Raw genomic sequence first — 14,689 nt, 5'->3', positions numbered from 1 at the left:
TTTGCGGGGCCGCGGGCTGAGCCTTGCCGTTCTTCTGCGTTCGTGGTTTTGCGTTCTTTTAAAATCGTTAAGTTAGGCATTGTTCCGTTCTGTGAAACGTTAGAGGAAAAAGTAATTTGATAATCTTCATCGCTTATTTTATGTGATTTTCCTTCCCTATGGATATTATGCAAAACGTAGATTGGAGCGGCAGTTCCACCACCTTTCTGCGTGCGCCGGTTTGTGCTTGTTAGTGCCCTGCTGGCCTAGCCGTGAGCCGTGGCAAACCTGGGGGGTGAGGAGGTCCTGGCCATCGAGTGTCGCTTATAAAATGTGTAAGTGCTAGAGGGCTCCAGAAATACCATAGCTGTAAACCGAGCGGGGGATTTCAAGCAACGAAGTGGTGGTGTCTCCTCTCCCAGCGTTGCTAGGAGGGAGGGCTGGGCCTTACTGTGGGCGGAAAAAGACTTCAGGACAACTGGTAAATTCAGCACAGGTTTAGTGGCTGTGAGGATATTCTGAACTCAAGCGGAAAGTGTTTGGAGTGAAGGGCATTCCAGGAGTGGCAGCAGCACGACTTGAAAACTGTTTTAAGGGTAGATGAAGGAATCTGTTCTGGGTCTTGCTTCAGTTCGATTTGCTGATGAAACAATTATGTATGCTTGGGCTATGCACGACCCTCTTCTCCTAAAGCTATGATTTATTATCAGATTTAATTCAAATAATCTGCTACAAATTACAGATAGTCACTATTCAGTTTGAACCTGGTTTATATGGGCTTACTGGTACAGGCAGGAATCAATTTAACCTAAGTTATTCTGCTAAATTTACTTGATTAAAGCAAGAACAAGGTTTAGAAGTAGCTTGGCTAAACTGATTTGAATTGATTCCAGACCTTTTTGATAGTAACTGGTTTCTTAAATGAAGAAAGTTTCACAACATGGAGTTCAAATTGAGGAGAGATTGTAAATAATAGTTAACGAGCTGTTACATTTTGAATACAGGAAAAAAAGTGATCTGAGGGCTAGTTTGTTTTCATGTGGTTTTTCACTCATGACAAAGGGTCAGAAGAGAGTGCAGGACTCCTGGAACTTGTCAGCTCTCTTACTTGAAATGTAGATAATGCTTCTTTGTTTGCTCTGCTTCCCTGGCTTTTTTTTTTTTTTTTCCTAGGTGCTCTCTTATGTAGAAAGCTTTGCTCATCCCAACTGCCCGGAATAAAAGACTAAGAACCTACCTGCCTGTCTGAAGGAAGTGCCTGAAGGAAGGTACTAAAGCTCTTTCTTAAGTAAGCTTCCCTATACAACGTTGTACAGGCAAATAATAACTGCATAAGCTACAATGAAGAAGCTAGTGCATAAAAGGATAATTGCTCTCTATTGGAAACTTCAGTAGGATTAATTTGCTTGCACAGAGGCTTTCCTGCGCTAAATGCAAAAGAGTTTAGTAGAAGATCAAGGAATAAGTGATTTTGCTACATTGTCCCCACTGAGAGTTACAAAGGGTCTCTTCCCACCCACCAACAGTGTAAAGAAGTGAAGCTTTGAACGTTAAAGATGATACAAAGAAATAAAAGAATTTAGGTTGGAAGGGATCTCTTGAGGTCATCAAGCACAGATTTCTGATCAGCACAGGGCTGATATCAAAGTTAGACAGGGTTGTATAGAACACCTGCCAGTATGGGAACTGTTGAATCACGGCCTGAGCCTCTGATTGATCAGCTGAGGCAAGCACCGAGCCAGCCCTGGGAGCACAGGTGAAGGCAATTCAGCAGCATGACAGAAAGGGATGCAGCCTGGCTCCACCTCTCCTAGACCCCATTTAAGGGCTGACCCCCACTGGGGAAGGGTCTCTTTCTGGAGATTGCTCCCTTTGGAGTTTTTCTACAAGCCTAGGATATGGGTGAACCTTTCTTTTGTTTTAGATTGTCTCTTTCCACCATGATAATCCTTCTAGTTATATGATCTATACAATACCAGCCTTATCATGCCACTCTGCTAATTGTATATTTGTTGATTGTACACTGCCAAATTTATTCTTCGTTGTTTTGCGCTTGGAGAAGGAAGTATGTTTCAGATTGGTTTAAAACAAAACTTCTCCTTTGCAGAGAATTCAAGTCTTTCAAACCTCCTTGGATTATATCTTATTATTATTTATAGTTATGAGGATTGCTGGAGATTTGACTGTTACCAACATTTAATTTTACTTTTGGGCAGAGATCATCAGTGCCAACAACATGGAGGATGTTGACAGCTTGCAGTTTCGTCAGCTGCTCCTGCTCATCGATGAAAAACTGGGGGCTGAGGATGTAGCAGCATTAAAATTTCTCTGTACTGACTTGATCCCCTTTAGAAAACTGGAAAGCGTGCAGTCAGCAATGGACATTTTTCAGCTTCTTATGGATGAAGATTATCTGAATGAGAAAGATACTTTCCTGCTAGCTGAACTGTTATACAGAATTAAATACCACTCCTTGCTCAGTCTCCTGGGCTATACCAAGGAGAAAGTGCAAGCATGTCTGCGTGAGAAGGGAAAAGTGTCTGTGTACAGGTAAGTATGTAACGAGATTCTGCTATCTGCCATCTATAACTTTCTGTTTCCCTTTCCTTTAATTTCTCGTATTGCTTTTAGCTTTCTCCACGCTCTGTTCTACCTTTGTCTCACTGAGTCTCTCTTACAGGCAGATGCTGTATGAATTGTCAGAGAACATTACCAATGAGATGTTGCAGGAAATTGTATTCCTCCTGAGAAACCATCTTCCAAAGCGACACAGAACTATTGTATGTGGGGAGAGTGGCAAATATGCCTATGGCGGGGAGGGAAGAAGATGGGAGTGGGAGTGAAATGGGAGAAGTGTGAGAAGTCTTTGGCAGAAAAGATGCTGTGTGACTAAGCTGGTCAATGTTCATAGGGTGAGCAAGGAGGAAGCTCCCTCTCCCTGTGATGTAAAATTGACTGTTTGGATTTTATTGATAGGAGGCAAAGCAGGTGATCGTGGGATTATTTGAGACAGACAGGGCTGAAACAAACGGTTTTAAGTTCTAAAGAACAATAAATATATTTTATTGTCTTCTTTATCAGTCTGCTTTGGAGTTGCTGATTTTATTGGAAAAACAGGGTCTTTTAACTGAAAACAATGTGCAGACACTGGAGGAAGTCTTTAGAAATGTTTCACCTGATCTCCTGGAAACAGTAAACTGCTACAGAATGGCAAATGGTGAGAAATTCAGAGTTAGAGAATATACTTGCTAAAATGCAGGAAGCTCTACGAGGGTCTGGGCAACTGAACTTGAAAGATCTATGTGTGCTTTACTAGACTGGGTTTGTTCAGTATCTTCACACGCAAGTTCAGCATAACTGTCCCAAACTTGTATTACATCATTATTCCCCAGTAGGAATGTGTTTGGATATTTGAGGCCATGCAGAGCAGTCCAGCACATACGAACTGCCTGAGAAACTAAAAATCCATTTATAGTTATGCCACACTCCTCAGTTTCTATGTGGGTAGCACTGAGTTGATGATGACTATCCTATAAAAGACGCTCTGTGATTCATAAATGTATACATCTACAAAGCAGTTGCCTGCTAGTAAGCTGGAAAGCCAATTTGTGTTTGTCTGATACATGGTAACTTTAATTTTAGAATGTGTGATTGGTGTTCTCAGGGGTGTTGTACTGCAGTTTGTGACACTGCTACTCTTAATGTCCTATGGAGTGACTATAAGCATGCTGGAGAGAAGGTTCTGCTTCCAATTATTTTAGCAATGGGAAGCAAATTCTGGGAAGTCCAAAGCTATGTTTTAAACAGGTGTGAGGGCATTCAATACTTCGAAGGGGTCCAGTCCCATGTGCTTCCTTTGTGTGTTTCAAAGTTGTTTTTTATTTTAATGCACCTTTCATTAAGTATAGATCTGCATTTGCCCTAATGTGCAGGTTCATAGGGATTTAACTAAAACGCACACAATGTCTCTCACTTATTTTCTGTTTCTCCTTTTCTTAGTGTCTCTGTCTGAGCCGGAGAATGCTCTTCCAGTCAAGGAATCTTCACCATCTTACGCTGTAGGCATCAGAGTTTTCAATTCCCCTCAGGTACACTGGAACACATGCTGTCTGGGTCAAGGGTTTTAGTGTTTGGGGTTTGTTTTTTCTTTGCCTTCACTTTGAAACCATACTTGGTTGGCTCTCTGTTTCACTGATTCTTTCCACTTGATTTAATAAGGTGACAAACATATTTGTTCTGCATATAAGAAATACAGCTCTATGTAGCATCAAATAGTTTCAACTGAAAAACTACTGTTGGTCGTGTGCAATTGGAGGAAAAGATAACACTAGAAGGAGAAATGTGAGAGAGAGGTATAAGAGGGCCTTCTAGAGAATGAGACATGAATTGCAGATCTTTAAAGTTTTGTCTGATCATCACAAAACTATCTATCTCCAAGGATTAACACCGTGTACTGACAACCGGTTCAAAAGGCTGCTTCTGAAGGAGTGTTCCCATTTCTCCAGTGTAGCAGTCCTTGCTCAGTTAAGTCATTTCTGCAGCTGAATGATGAAGCAGATTAAGAAACCTAACTTGCATGGCTTATGACAGATTTCTTTTTTAGGGGAGGGAGTTTTATTCCAGTTCTGAATGAGGGAAGCAATGGTCTTTTTGATGATACTTCCCAGAAGTGCAGTCGTGGTAGACAAGAGCTGAGGAAAATGTGCTATTCAGTATCAAAAGGGCTTGCATAACTGCAGCTTTGAGCTTTGCTCTGCTTTCATGCATGACATTTGGCATGGTAAGAAAATTAATGTCAGAGTACAAAAACATAGATAGAAAAAAGAAATTATACTATCCAAGAGAATTGATAGGGGGCAGTGTCAGACTACTTTTTTTGTTTTTAGTGATTGCCCACCCCTATACTGGAAGATAATTTGAAACTGAAAAAAAAAAAAATGCTGTTTCTTTTACTTGTATGAAAAAATGTTTGTTTGCAGTTCCATGACATTTGCAGTAAGTGAAAAAGTCTTTTGTAGTTTCATTATGCTTCCTGCTCTTAGGAATTCGGTATTTTTGTTACCTTGTTACCTGCTACTTAGAAAGCTTTGGTGTTTATTAAGCCTGTTTTGCTAAAACCACTATGAGGTGTATGTGTGTGTATGTATATGTATATATATATACATACACACAATAATTTTAACATGTTCCTTCCTCCACTCAAAAAAATAGGAGACCTCAATCAAATTTGTCAGTTCCAATATCCATGGTAAGACTTTCCAAAAATACACTCAGTTTGTTACTTTTATGTTTAATATTGCATATGATTATTTACTGTAGTAAATTTCTAGCATTTGGTTTAATGCAACACACTTACCTTGCTGTCCTACCTGTAAGGGACTTTTGCTTTCTACTCAAGAAGATTTGAAGGATTTCCACTCTTATGTAAATGGGAGAAAATTGGCAAATCCCTTGCATTTTGTTAGTCATTCACTAGAGACTAACTAGCATGGTTTGTTTTTTTTTTTTTTTGGAAGTGGAATAAAGATTAGTAGTAAAAAGATAGTTTGTTCTTCTTGAGAAGAAAAAACAAGTGCTCCATTTAAATATGCCTGGAAGGAATAGATCTCTGTGACTGTTTATAAAACTGAACTGTTAATTTTTTGTGTGTGAGACTTTAGCTCAGACTTCTTTTGCTATATAGATCATTATGTTGAAGAACCTGGGAGCCCATGGGAATATGCTGGAAACGTGAGCTCTGTACCTGGCAGGCAAGGTTTGTATTCTCTTAGTGTTTAATTGTTAAGCAATTTTTATTCTGTGATGCCTGAAATTTAATGTGTTATTTAAAAGGACCACACCAATTCTTGTAGCCCTTTCTGCCATACCTCTGGGGATCCTTATAGAGGAAATGAGAAGATGCGCTGACTTTGTCTCTCCATTCCAGTTCTGGAATGCCAGTTCTTCTCAGACATTTGCTGAACAGCTGTTAAAATGGCAGAAAATAAAAGGTCTGAGAACAGAAATAAGCAAACAGACAAAAATTGGTTTAGTTCCTGGCACCTTTATACACTAGAGAGAGCATAACATGTACAGTTAATGTTTGCACATCTTCCATGGCTTCCTGGAAAAGTGAAGTTAGAAAGATTACCAGTTGAGGAAGTCACCAGGTGTTATACAGTGGAAATGGATGTTTTGAATGCATTGAGTAGCCTGAGATAGACATGAGAAGGAGGGGAGAGTTTCAGGTTCAGAAGGAAACATAAATAAATTAACAGTTGTATGGGAACTGCTGAATCACAGCCTGAACCTCTGATTGATCACCTGAGATGAGTGCCGAGTCAGTCCTGGGAGCACAGGTGAAGGCAATTCACCTGTGCTGCTGGAAAGGGTGGAGCTTGGCTCCATCTCTCCTAGACCCCATATAAGAGCTGACTACCAGTGGGGAAGGATCTCTTTCTGGAGGTCCCTCCTTTTGGAGTTTTCCAGCAAGCCCAGCACAAGGGTAAGCCCTTCATCTATTCTTTTTTGGTGTAATAACCTGCTTAGCCAAACTCTCTTGCATGTTTCTTAATTATAACTGTATATTCATTGATTATATGGCAATAAATTACAACTTGGATCAGATCTCTGAAAGGGTTATGTGCAAATAACAGTGGCTGGTATGTATACAGCTATCTTTGAGACTCCACTACATATTGGCCTGTTAAAAAGTATTGCAGCATAACCTGTGGTTTTCCACTTTGAAATTCTTTGAATGCTGTTTGAAAGTTTTGTCTCAGAGCTATTGTGAATCACTCAGGAACTGAAAGTATTATGTAATGGAAGCTTCACTAGTAAGTCACAGATTCTTCTTACAGTGCAGCTTATTTCTAAATATTTCCAGTTGAAAAATTAATTTGGCTGTTGCAGATAGACTCTATCATTGTACCACAAATGTCTTTGTTCCCTAAAACCAGCGCAAGCAGAAGCCTTGCCTTAGGCATGAAAATACTTAAAATAACTGGAGGCATGTTCAGACATGTCGTGCCATGTAAGTGATAGTAGCTATCTCATATGGAAAGAATTATTCCTTTTAGTGTATAGCCATTTTAAATATAAGAAGGGCTGTACTGTAGCTAAACTCCTTTTTGCTACATACACCAATACTAGATTAATCCTCACAAATATTTATGCTGTTTTTTCCTAGATAACAGAGTGCCTCATCTTACACAAGTCTTCTCTGAAACAAACCTGCAGCTGTCTGGAGGATTCAGTGGTGTAGAAAATGAATCCAAGGTTTGAGATAATCTCTTAAATGATTATTTGTGAATATGTAGGTATGTAAGGTCTCTATCCCTGCACTGGCATGCAACAGCATGTTGAGATTTTCTGTGTTTTTGTGTCACCTGTGTGAAGGTGGTTGAGCAGTCTGATAATCCAGAATATTTTGGAGGGTATTCTAACCTTGGAGGTCAGGAACTTCACCATATTGAAAGACATAGTGAGACAAAACAGGCATATTGCCTTTGGTGCTATACACACATCGTTATCTCCCTGATAGAGGCAAATCATCTGGCATAATATTGAGTTGCAAATTTTGGAGATGGCAGCAGAATGTGCAGGTAGAAGCAGAGGCAACCATACCTTCACAGTTCTCTCCCTCTCCGGATGTGGCTTAGAAAAAGCTTCAAGGTGCCCTGAAATTAATAATATTGCCTTCGCACTCTACCCACTATGGAAGAAGGGTAAGAGAAGGAAAGGCAAGTGTGTTCAGTAATCATGGGCATGTAATGCACCAGGCGTCTTGGTTCAGGGGAAAACATGCCTTCTGTGAGGTACCTTTTTACAAGTCTTGTATGTGTTCTTTAAGCTTGCACAGCAGTGTAACCATTAATTCTCCCCATGTCTTTTTCCTTGTGATAAGCACAGATATTGAGAGAGCATGTTGCTGCATTTGTTTATACCTGTTTAATTTCTCGAAGTTCTGTGCCATCAACCAATGTTCAGAATGCTCAAGCAAACACTACTGCCTGCTACTCTTGAAAGAGTTTTTGGGGTGATGTCTTGATTTCCTTCAACTATTATGCACAAAATCAGGTGTTTTTTATTGTTCTTTCCAGTTAGCAGAGAGGAACTGGAATGGTGGAACTCTAATTTTTACCTGAGGTTAAAATTAGGGATAATATTTGAAGTTTTGGTGACTTCTCAATTTTTAAAGCATTTTTTCTTAAAAGAGAGTGGCAATTTTTAAGTCTCAGTGAAACTGCTAGTGTGGCAGGTTTGTTCCTGTGTGAGATCTCTGTTCTCATTGCATCCCTTTCCAAAATCTCCAGTAGGCACTCAACAGTCCTCACAGAATGAAATGAGGTGTCTAACATTGTCAAGGTTGAGGGTAAACCCTCTGCCACTTAAAATTATAATCTTTTCCTGACAGTGAAATACTGCTAACCCTAACGCCAGTTCAGATTGCATACAGATCACCAACTCAGTTGTTAAACCCTTCTTCTGCACTTTGATGGTTTGGTGATAGTGTGCTTGAGACTTCATCCATGCCACTTCACACAAGGAGGCATTACGAGTTCCACTTTGTCCGAAATAACCTGGAGTCTTAGGCACCTCTGGTGTTCTGGTTGCTAGTTTTTAAACATGTTAAGGAAATATGTTTTCTAGAGATCACGCATCTGTGCTGAATAAGTTCTCTGAAGCTGTAAGCTGTTTTTCTTATGCTTTTTACAGGTGTCAACTTACAAAATGGATGGGCCACAGAGAGGAATTTGTCTTGTTATTAATAATGTTAAATTTGATGGGGTTCTTCAAGAGAGAAAGGGTTCTTATAAAGATGCCTGTAAGTTCTTGAGATCAACCCTTCAAAAATCTTACTTCTATTTCCTCATGCAAGTTGATTTTCCTGTATAGTCTATATTTTTTGTATGTGTTTCAGTAAATATTTTTAAACAGTAGAATTTTTGATATGTTACACCACTTGTGTATCCTTGCAGGAAGGACTAATGACCGAGTTTTTCATAAAGTTAGATTGTTCTTTAAACATCTCGAGAATTCCTTTTTAGTTAGTTTTAATTCTTTATTATAGATATAGACTGTCATTTTATATAATGCGTAACTCCTTAAGCAAACAGCTCCATGTGTAGTCTTTATTCTGTTTGTCTCTTTTTGATAGAACTCTGTAATAGTCAAAACTGCAGTTGGAAAACAACATTCTAAGAAGGTTTCAAAAGAGATCACCTTAATTTCCATATGTAATTTTGAACTCAGTTTGTGATTGTACACTGTAAAATGTCATTGTATTTTCTGAAACTTGTCTAGAAGGAATCAGTTACTGTGTTTGAGCTGATGCTACCTTTATTCCATTAACTTTTATTTGATAATAGTATATGGATGAATTTACAGAAGGATCAGCATATGATGTCTTTTACACTTAAAACTAGCTTGCACGATGACCATAAAATGGTTTTCTACTGCCTCAATTTTTCTTTCTTATCTTTAATTACAGGGGAATTGGAGAAAGTATTCAAATGGCTTGGTCTGGATGTGAGGACTTACACAGATCAGACATCTGATCAGATTAAAGAGCTGATGCAAGCATGGCAGCGTTCAGAAGACCACAAGGATAGGGACTGTTTTGTTTGTTGCATTCTGTCTCATGGAGAGTCAGGAGCAGTGTATGGGAAAGATGGGAAGCTTGTATCAATCCGCACTATCATGACCTACTTCACTGCCAAACAATGTCCACAGTTGACTGAAAAACCCAAACTATTCTTTATCCAAGCATGCCAGGGTAAAGAGATACAGCGTCCTGTCTATGTTGAAACTGATGCACGAGTTCCTGACTTCTCTTCTGTACAACAGAGCATTTCTCCTTCTGAAAGCATTCCTGAAGAGGCTGATTTCCTTCTAGGCATGGCCACAATTGACGGATATGCTTCTTTCCGACATGTTCAAGAGGGTACTTGGTATATTCAGGCCTTGTGCAGCAAGCTACAGTCGTTGGTACCACGGTAAATAATTATTTAGGTAGCTCTTATGAAAAAATGAGAGGAACTTCCCCTTCTTTTATTTTTCTCTGAAGGCAAACTCAAGTAGTAACATTAATCCATGTTCTGAAATAGGCAAAATCAGTGAAACTACTGGTTTGATCTTTGATAAATTTACATTAACACCAGTAGTAGCTTAGTGTCAATCAGGTCACTGTGAAGTTTATTGGGGAACTACCCCTCAAAAAAAAAAAAAAAAAAAAACCTAAAAACCTCTGAACTTCCAATCTCTATCATATTAGATGAAGCTATCCGTTTCTTTAGTGGATTTAGATGAAAATATTTTGTTCCCTTCTCTTTCATTACTAAATGTCAGTCATAGAATTATAGAATGGCTTGGATTGAAAGGGACCTCAAAATCATGAAGTTCCAATCCCCTGCCATAGGCAGGGTTGCCAGCCAATAGATCAAGCACGAGAAGTCAGAGAGAGAAAAAGTTTTGTATTTCTAGTATGACTCAAGTGAATATCAAATGAAGGGGAATTTGGAAAAAAGGGTGTGCTTTGTTTTACCTTTTTTGGCTTTAAGTGCTTATACTGTAGCCTCTAGATTATCTGAGAGGTGTTACATGGAGAAACTGTACCATCTGCTCATTAATAAGTCACTTTTTATTTTTGTTTTCTTTTTGGCTGCAGGGGTGAAGATATTTTGTCCATCCTTACAGAAGTTAATGAAGATGTTAGCAAGCGTGTTGACCGTTGTGGGACAAGGAAGCAGATGCCTCAGCCAGCATATACCTTAAGAAGAAAACTTATATTCCCAATACCTAGAGACCCTCCTCCTTCACAGTGACATTGAGACTTTTTTAATACATCGTTTTGTCAATATGTCTCTCTAAATGCAATTCACAACACTTTTTTAAGGTAGTTACTGACTCCTGAGGAACTGTTGGTGTCAAGGCAATGCCTCTCTTTTTTTTTCTTCCAGAGAAACTTTGAAGCTGAGTTGGAAGAGATGCAGTTAACACAATCAGTGTGCCAGCTATTTACATCATCTGTATATTCAGAATTTTCAAGGATGGGAGAAGCAAGTTTCTATGATGTTAAGCATTTTTGTACTGACACAGCCTGCAGATGTAAAAGTGTATTTCGGTCAGCATAAGGATTGCATAGTATGTAGCCTTCTGTATGTTCCTTTATATCTAAATGAGGATGTTAACAGTCTGGTTTAGACTCATCAAATTTTATTTTGCATACTAATAATGCTTAAACCTACCTCTAAAACCACATAAGCTGTGTTCACGGAGAAAGGCAAAGGTAGGAATGAAGAAGAGAAAGTTCAAGTAGTAGGTGGAGGAGAATTTTTTCTTTCATTCCTAACTTAGATCACTTATAACTACTGAAAATCACTTGATTTGTTTGCTGTACACACTGATGCCCTCTAATAGCTAACATCAACTCACGTACAAGATGTTTCCAAGACTCAGTATACACAAAATGCTACAGTATTCCCTCTGTGAAACCTTGTTAACCCTCATTTCCACAGGCAAGTTAGCATGGAACAGCTGAGCACTACGAAATGATAATATTCAGCATTGTATCTGCATACATTTATCAGTCTGATTAACTGGAAACATTAAATTTTCTGATTTCTTATTTTAAGATATAAAATGCATTCATATGGGACAGAAGGCTCTTTATTAAGCTTTTATCAGAGTATGTTTTAGAGTTAACCAAAATAAGGTGATGTTATTTTGTTAGAGATGTTTACTATGTGTATCTGCGTCCTTCCTGTTTGTTGCTGAGTTTAATTTATACTTCTTTTTAAGAACGTGGGGGTTGGGGAAGAAAGTAATAATAAAAATTTTGTACAGGGCTAAAGCTTATCATTGCTTCTGCTTGCCTACCTGTAGAATAGCATGGAATGGAATAATTCAGATGAAAGAGGCTTTTGAAGATCAACTTGTCCAACTGCCTGACTACTTCAAGGCAAATCAAAAGATAACGCATGTAATTGAGGGCATTATCCAAACGCCTCTTAGACACTGACAGGCATGGGGCATCTCTAGGAAGCCCCTTCCAGTACTTGACCATCCTCATGGTAAAGAAATTTTTCCTAATATTCAGTTTGAACCTACTCTGGCACAGATTTCTGCCATTCCCTTGTGTTATATCCTTGTTGGGTCTCATCAATTGATGGGATTTTTACTACTTCAGGACTTAAACTGAAAGTGAAGCTTAGTTTATTTCAACAAAACAGTGATTATTATCTATAATTACTAGCTGTAAAATAGCTCAAGACTTGGGGTGTAAAAGTGAGAGAGCATGGACTGATGCTCTTGGAACCAATTTTTGCTTGCAGTATACATGATTTTTGCATCACCCAAAACATTAAAATGCAGTCAATCTGCCAAAACATCTTTTACTTTTTGTCGTTATGAATTCAACTATATTCTAAGTCAATTCATGACTGCATTCTAAGGCTTCTGAATTAGTGTAGGTCCTACACTTGGGGTTTCATTTATGCCACAGGTAGAAAATATTTTCTTTGCTAGTAGAATATATAATATTCTATATAGAATATATATTTTATATTAGAATATATATATATACTATATATATATCACCATATATATATATTCACTATAATAGAATCACCAAGTATCTGGCTCAAAATTAGTGTTCAGATTTGGTGCACTCCTCTTTTGTATGTTCAGATAACAATTGAATTTTATCAGTACAAGCACTGACAAGAATCTTAGAATCATAAGAGTGATTCGGGTTGGAAGAGTTTGGGAATACAAGAAAAACTGTTCAGAGCAGCAGCTGTGGAGCAAGATAAACAGCATGAGAACTAAGGACACCTAGAAGAAGAAAGAATGTCTCATGGCTGATTGGATAAGCACCTGCATGAACGGTTGAAGAGTGTTTGTAGAATGCTCTGTTGACCTGTGAAGGTGGATGGGAAAGCTAGAAAAAGGAAACTTCTGAAGGTACACGAGTAATGTGAGAACTTGTAATTGACGATTTGGGTTGTTCTCATCCGAGTCTGTGCATCAGATGCTGCAGAAGAGACTTTAATGACATTCACGGTGTAACTGCATTAGTGGACAAACCCTACTATCAATGCAAGCTGGGGGATGAAAGGATAGGACGTAGCCCTGTCAAAAAGGGTGTGGGGTACTCATGGTTGGTAAACTGGACATGAGACAGCAGTGTGCCCTTGCAGCCCAGAAAGCCAACTGTATCCTGGGTTGTATCAAAAGAAATGTGGTCAGCTGGTTGAGGGAGGTGATCCTGCTTCTTTGCTCTGTTCTGGTGAGATCTCACCTGGAATACTGCATCCAGGTGTGGAGTCTTTGGTACAAGAGAGATGAGATGCAGGCCTATTAGAGTGCGTGCAGTGGAGGGCCACAGAAATGATCCAAGGGATGGAGCACTTCTCCTGTGAGGAGAAGTGAGAGACTCTCACAGCTCTCACAGACTGAGAGCTGGGGCTGTTCAGCCTGGAGAAGAGAAGGCTCCGGGAAGACCTTATAGCAGCCTTTTGGTATCTGAAGAGGGCTATAAGAAGGAAGGGGAGAGTCTAGCAGGTTTGTTGCAGTAGGACAAGGGTGAACAGTTTCAAGCTAAAAAGGGGGAGATTTAGATTGGGCGTGTGGAAGATTTGTTACAATTTATTTATAATTGCATATAATTTACTCAGAAGATCTTTGAAGTGGAATTTATATAATTGACAAGTCCTTCCACACTGGCAGTTTTTTTGTGTAGGAGTGGTTTATCCTGGCTTTTGCCAGTAGAGGCCAGTCACCAATTTCCGTCAGCATTTTTCGCTTCCTTGAGACCAGCCTTTCTGGGAGAGCTGAATTTTTTCTGGTCTGCTGTACACGGAATTAATTGGATCATCGAGATTGTTCTTGGTGAAGCCAGAGGGACCAAACAGAGCTGCAGAAAAGCTGAGGGAAATTGGAGTGACTACAGGTTAATAAAAGAGCAGGGATATTTTGGGGAAAGATGAAGAGAAATAAGAACTGAAATCATAAAAACAGGAAGAACAGTACCAGAAGGGGTGTTCCCTGGAACAACTGCATGATGGGAGAGATCTCTGTCTGGAAAGAGCTATCTCAGGATTGGACTTGTCTGCAAATATTTTTCATGCTTTACTAATCACGGTATTTTGCCTCTTTAAATCTGCAACTGGAATCTTGATTCATTTAAGACACACAGTGACTGATGAAGGAAGAGAGACGGTGAGGCATGGGACGACGTGAGACAGAACTGTTTTGGACCTGAAGATCAGACAGTGCTTGTTCTGTTCCTTGGTGTAATTTCTAACCTTTGGATAAAAGGAAGACTCATGCAATTGAACATCAGACAAATTTTCTGAGTTCTTACAAGAGTATGACCTTTGGAAGAAGTTTGTAGGCCTCATTCTATTGAAAGGTATGTTATAATTTTGAGTTCTTAAAGGCAGGTAGGTTGAAATCAATGAAAGGTAGCTTTCATTGTGAAATTTGAATTTCTGTTCTCCTGTCTCTTTTCATAGTATTGAACTGAGCTTCAGATGTAGATGGAGGGGTTGGTAGCTGTTCTGTTGTTCATATGCTTCCCAATGCATGAAGTGTACCAGTGACCAACAGATCATTCTTGGAACTTCATCACGAAAGGCAGAGTTCTATGCATGAAAAAAGACATAAATGCCAAAACTTAAATATTGTTTAAATTCTTTTGCAAATGGGGAAATGTGAAATAATTTCA

At 39.1% G+C, this 14,689-nt stretch overlaps 1 protein-coding gene across 1 annotated transcript; it reads left to right on the top strand.

The window, feature by feature from the left end:
- Positions 1–2,215: 2,215 nt before the first annotated feature.
- On the top strand, positions 2,216–10,784 carry LOC306949471 (caspase-10-like; the record flags this gene model as incomplete). Its single annotated transcript, XM_079539371.1, has 10 exons — positions 2,216–2,529; positions 2,660–2,759; positions 3,061–3,196; positions 3,979–4,067; positions 5,191–5,227; positions 5,663–5,734; positions 7,148–7,236; positions 8,677–8,785; positions 9,452–9,956; positions 10,628–10,784. 10 exons carry the CDS (start codon positions 2,216–2,218, stop codon positions 10,782–10,784), a joined length of 1,608 nt encoding a protein of 535 aa, XP_079395497.1.
- Positions 10,785–14,689: the final 3,905 nt, after the last annotated feature.

This window comes from Tetrao urogallus (assembly GCF_951394365.1).
Source record: "Tetrao urogallus genome assembly, chromosome: 8".
NCBI lineage: Eukaryota > Metazoa > Chordata > Aves > Galliformes > Phasianidae > Tetrao > Tetrao urogallus.
Note: the sequence above shows the minus strand (reverse complement) of the source record. Positions and strands in the feature narration are given on the sequence as shown.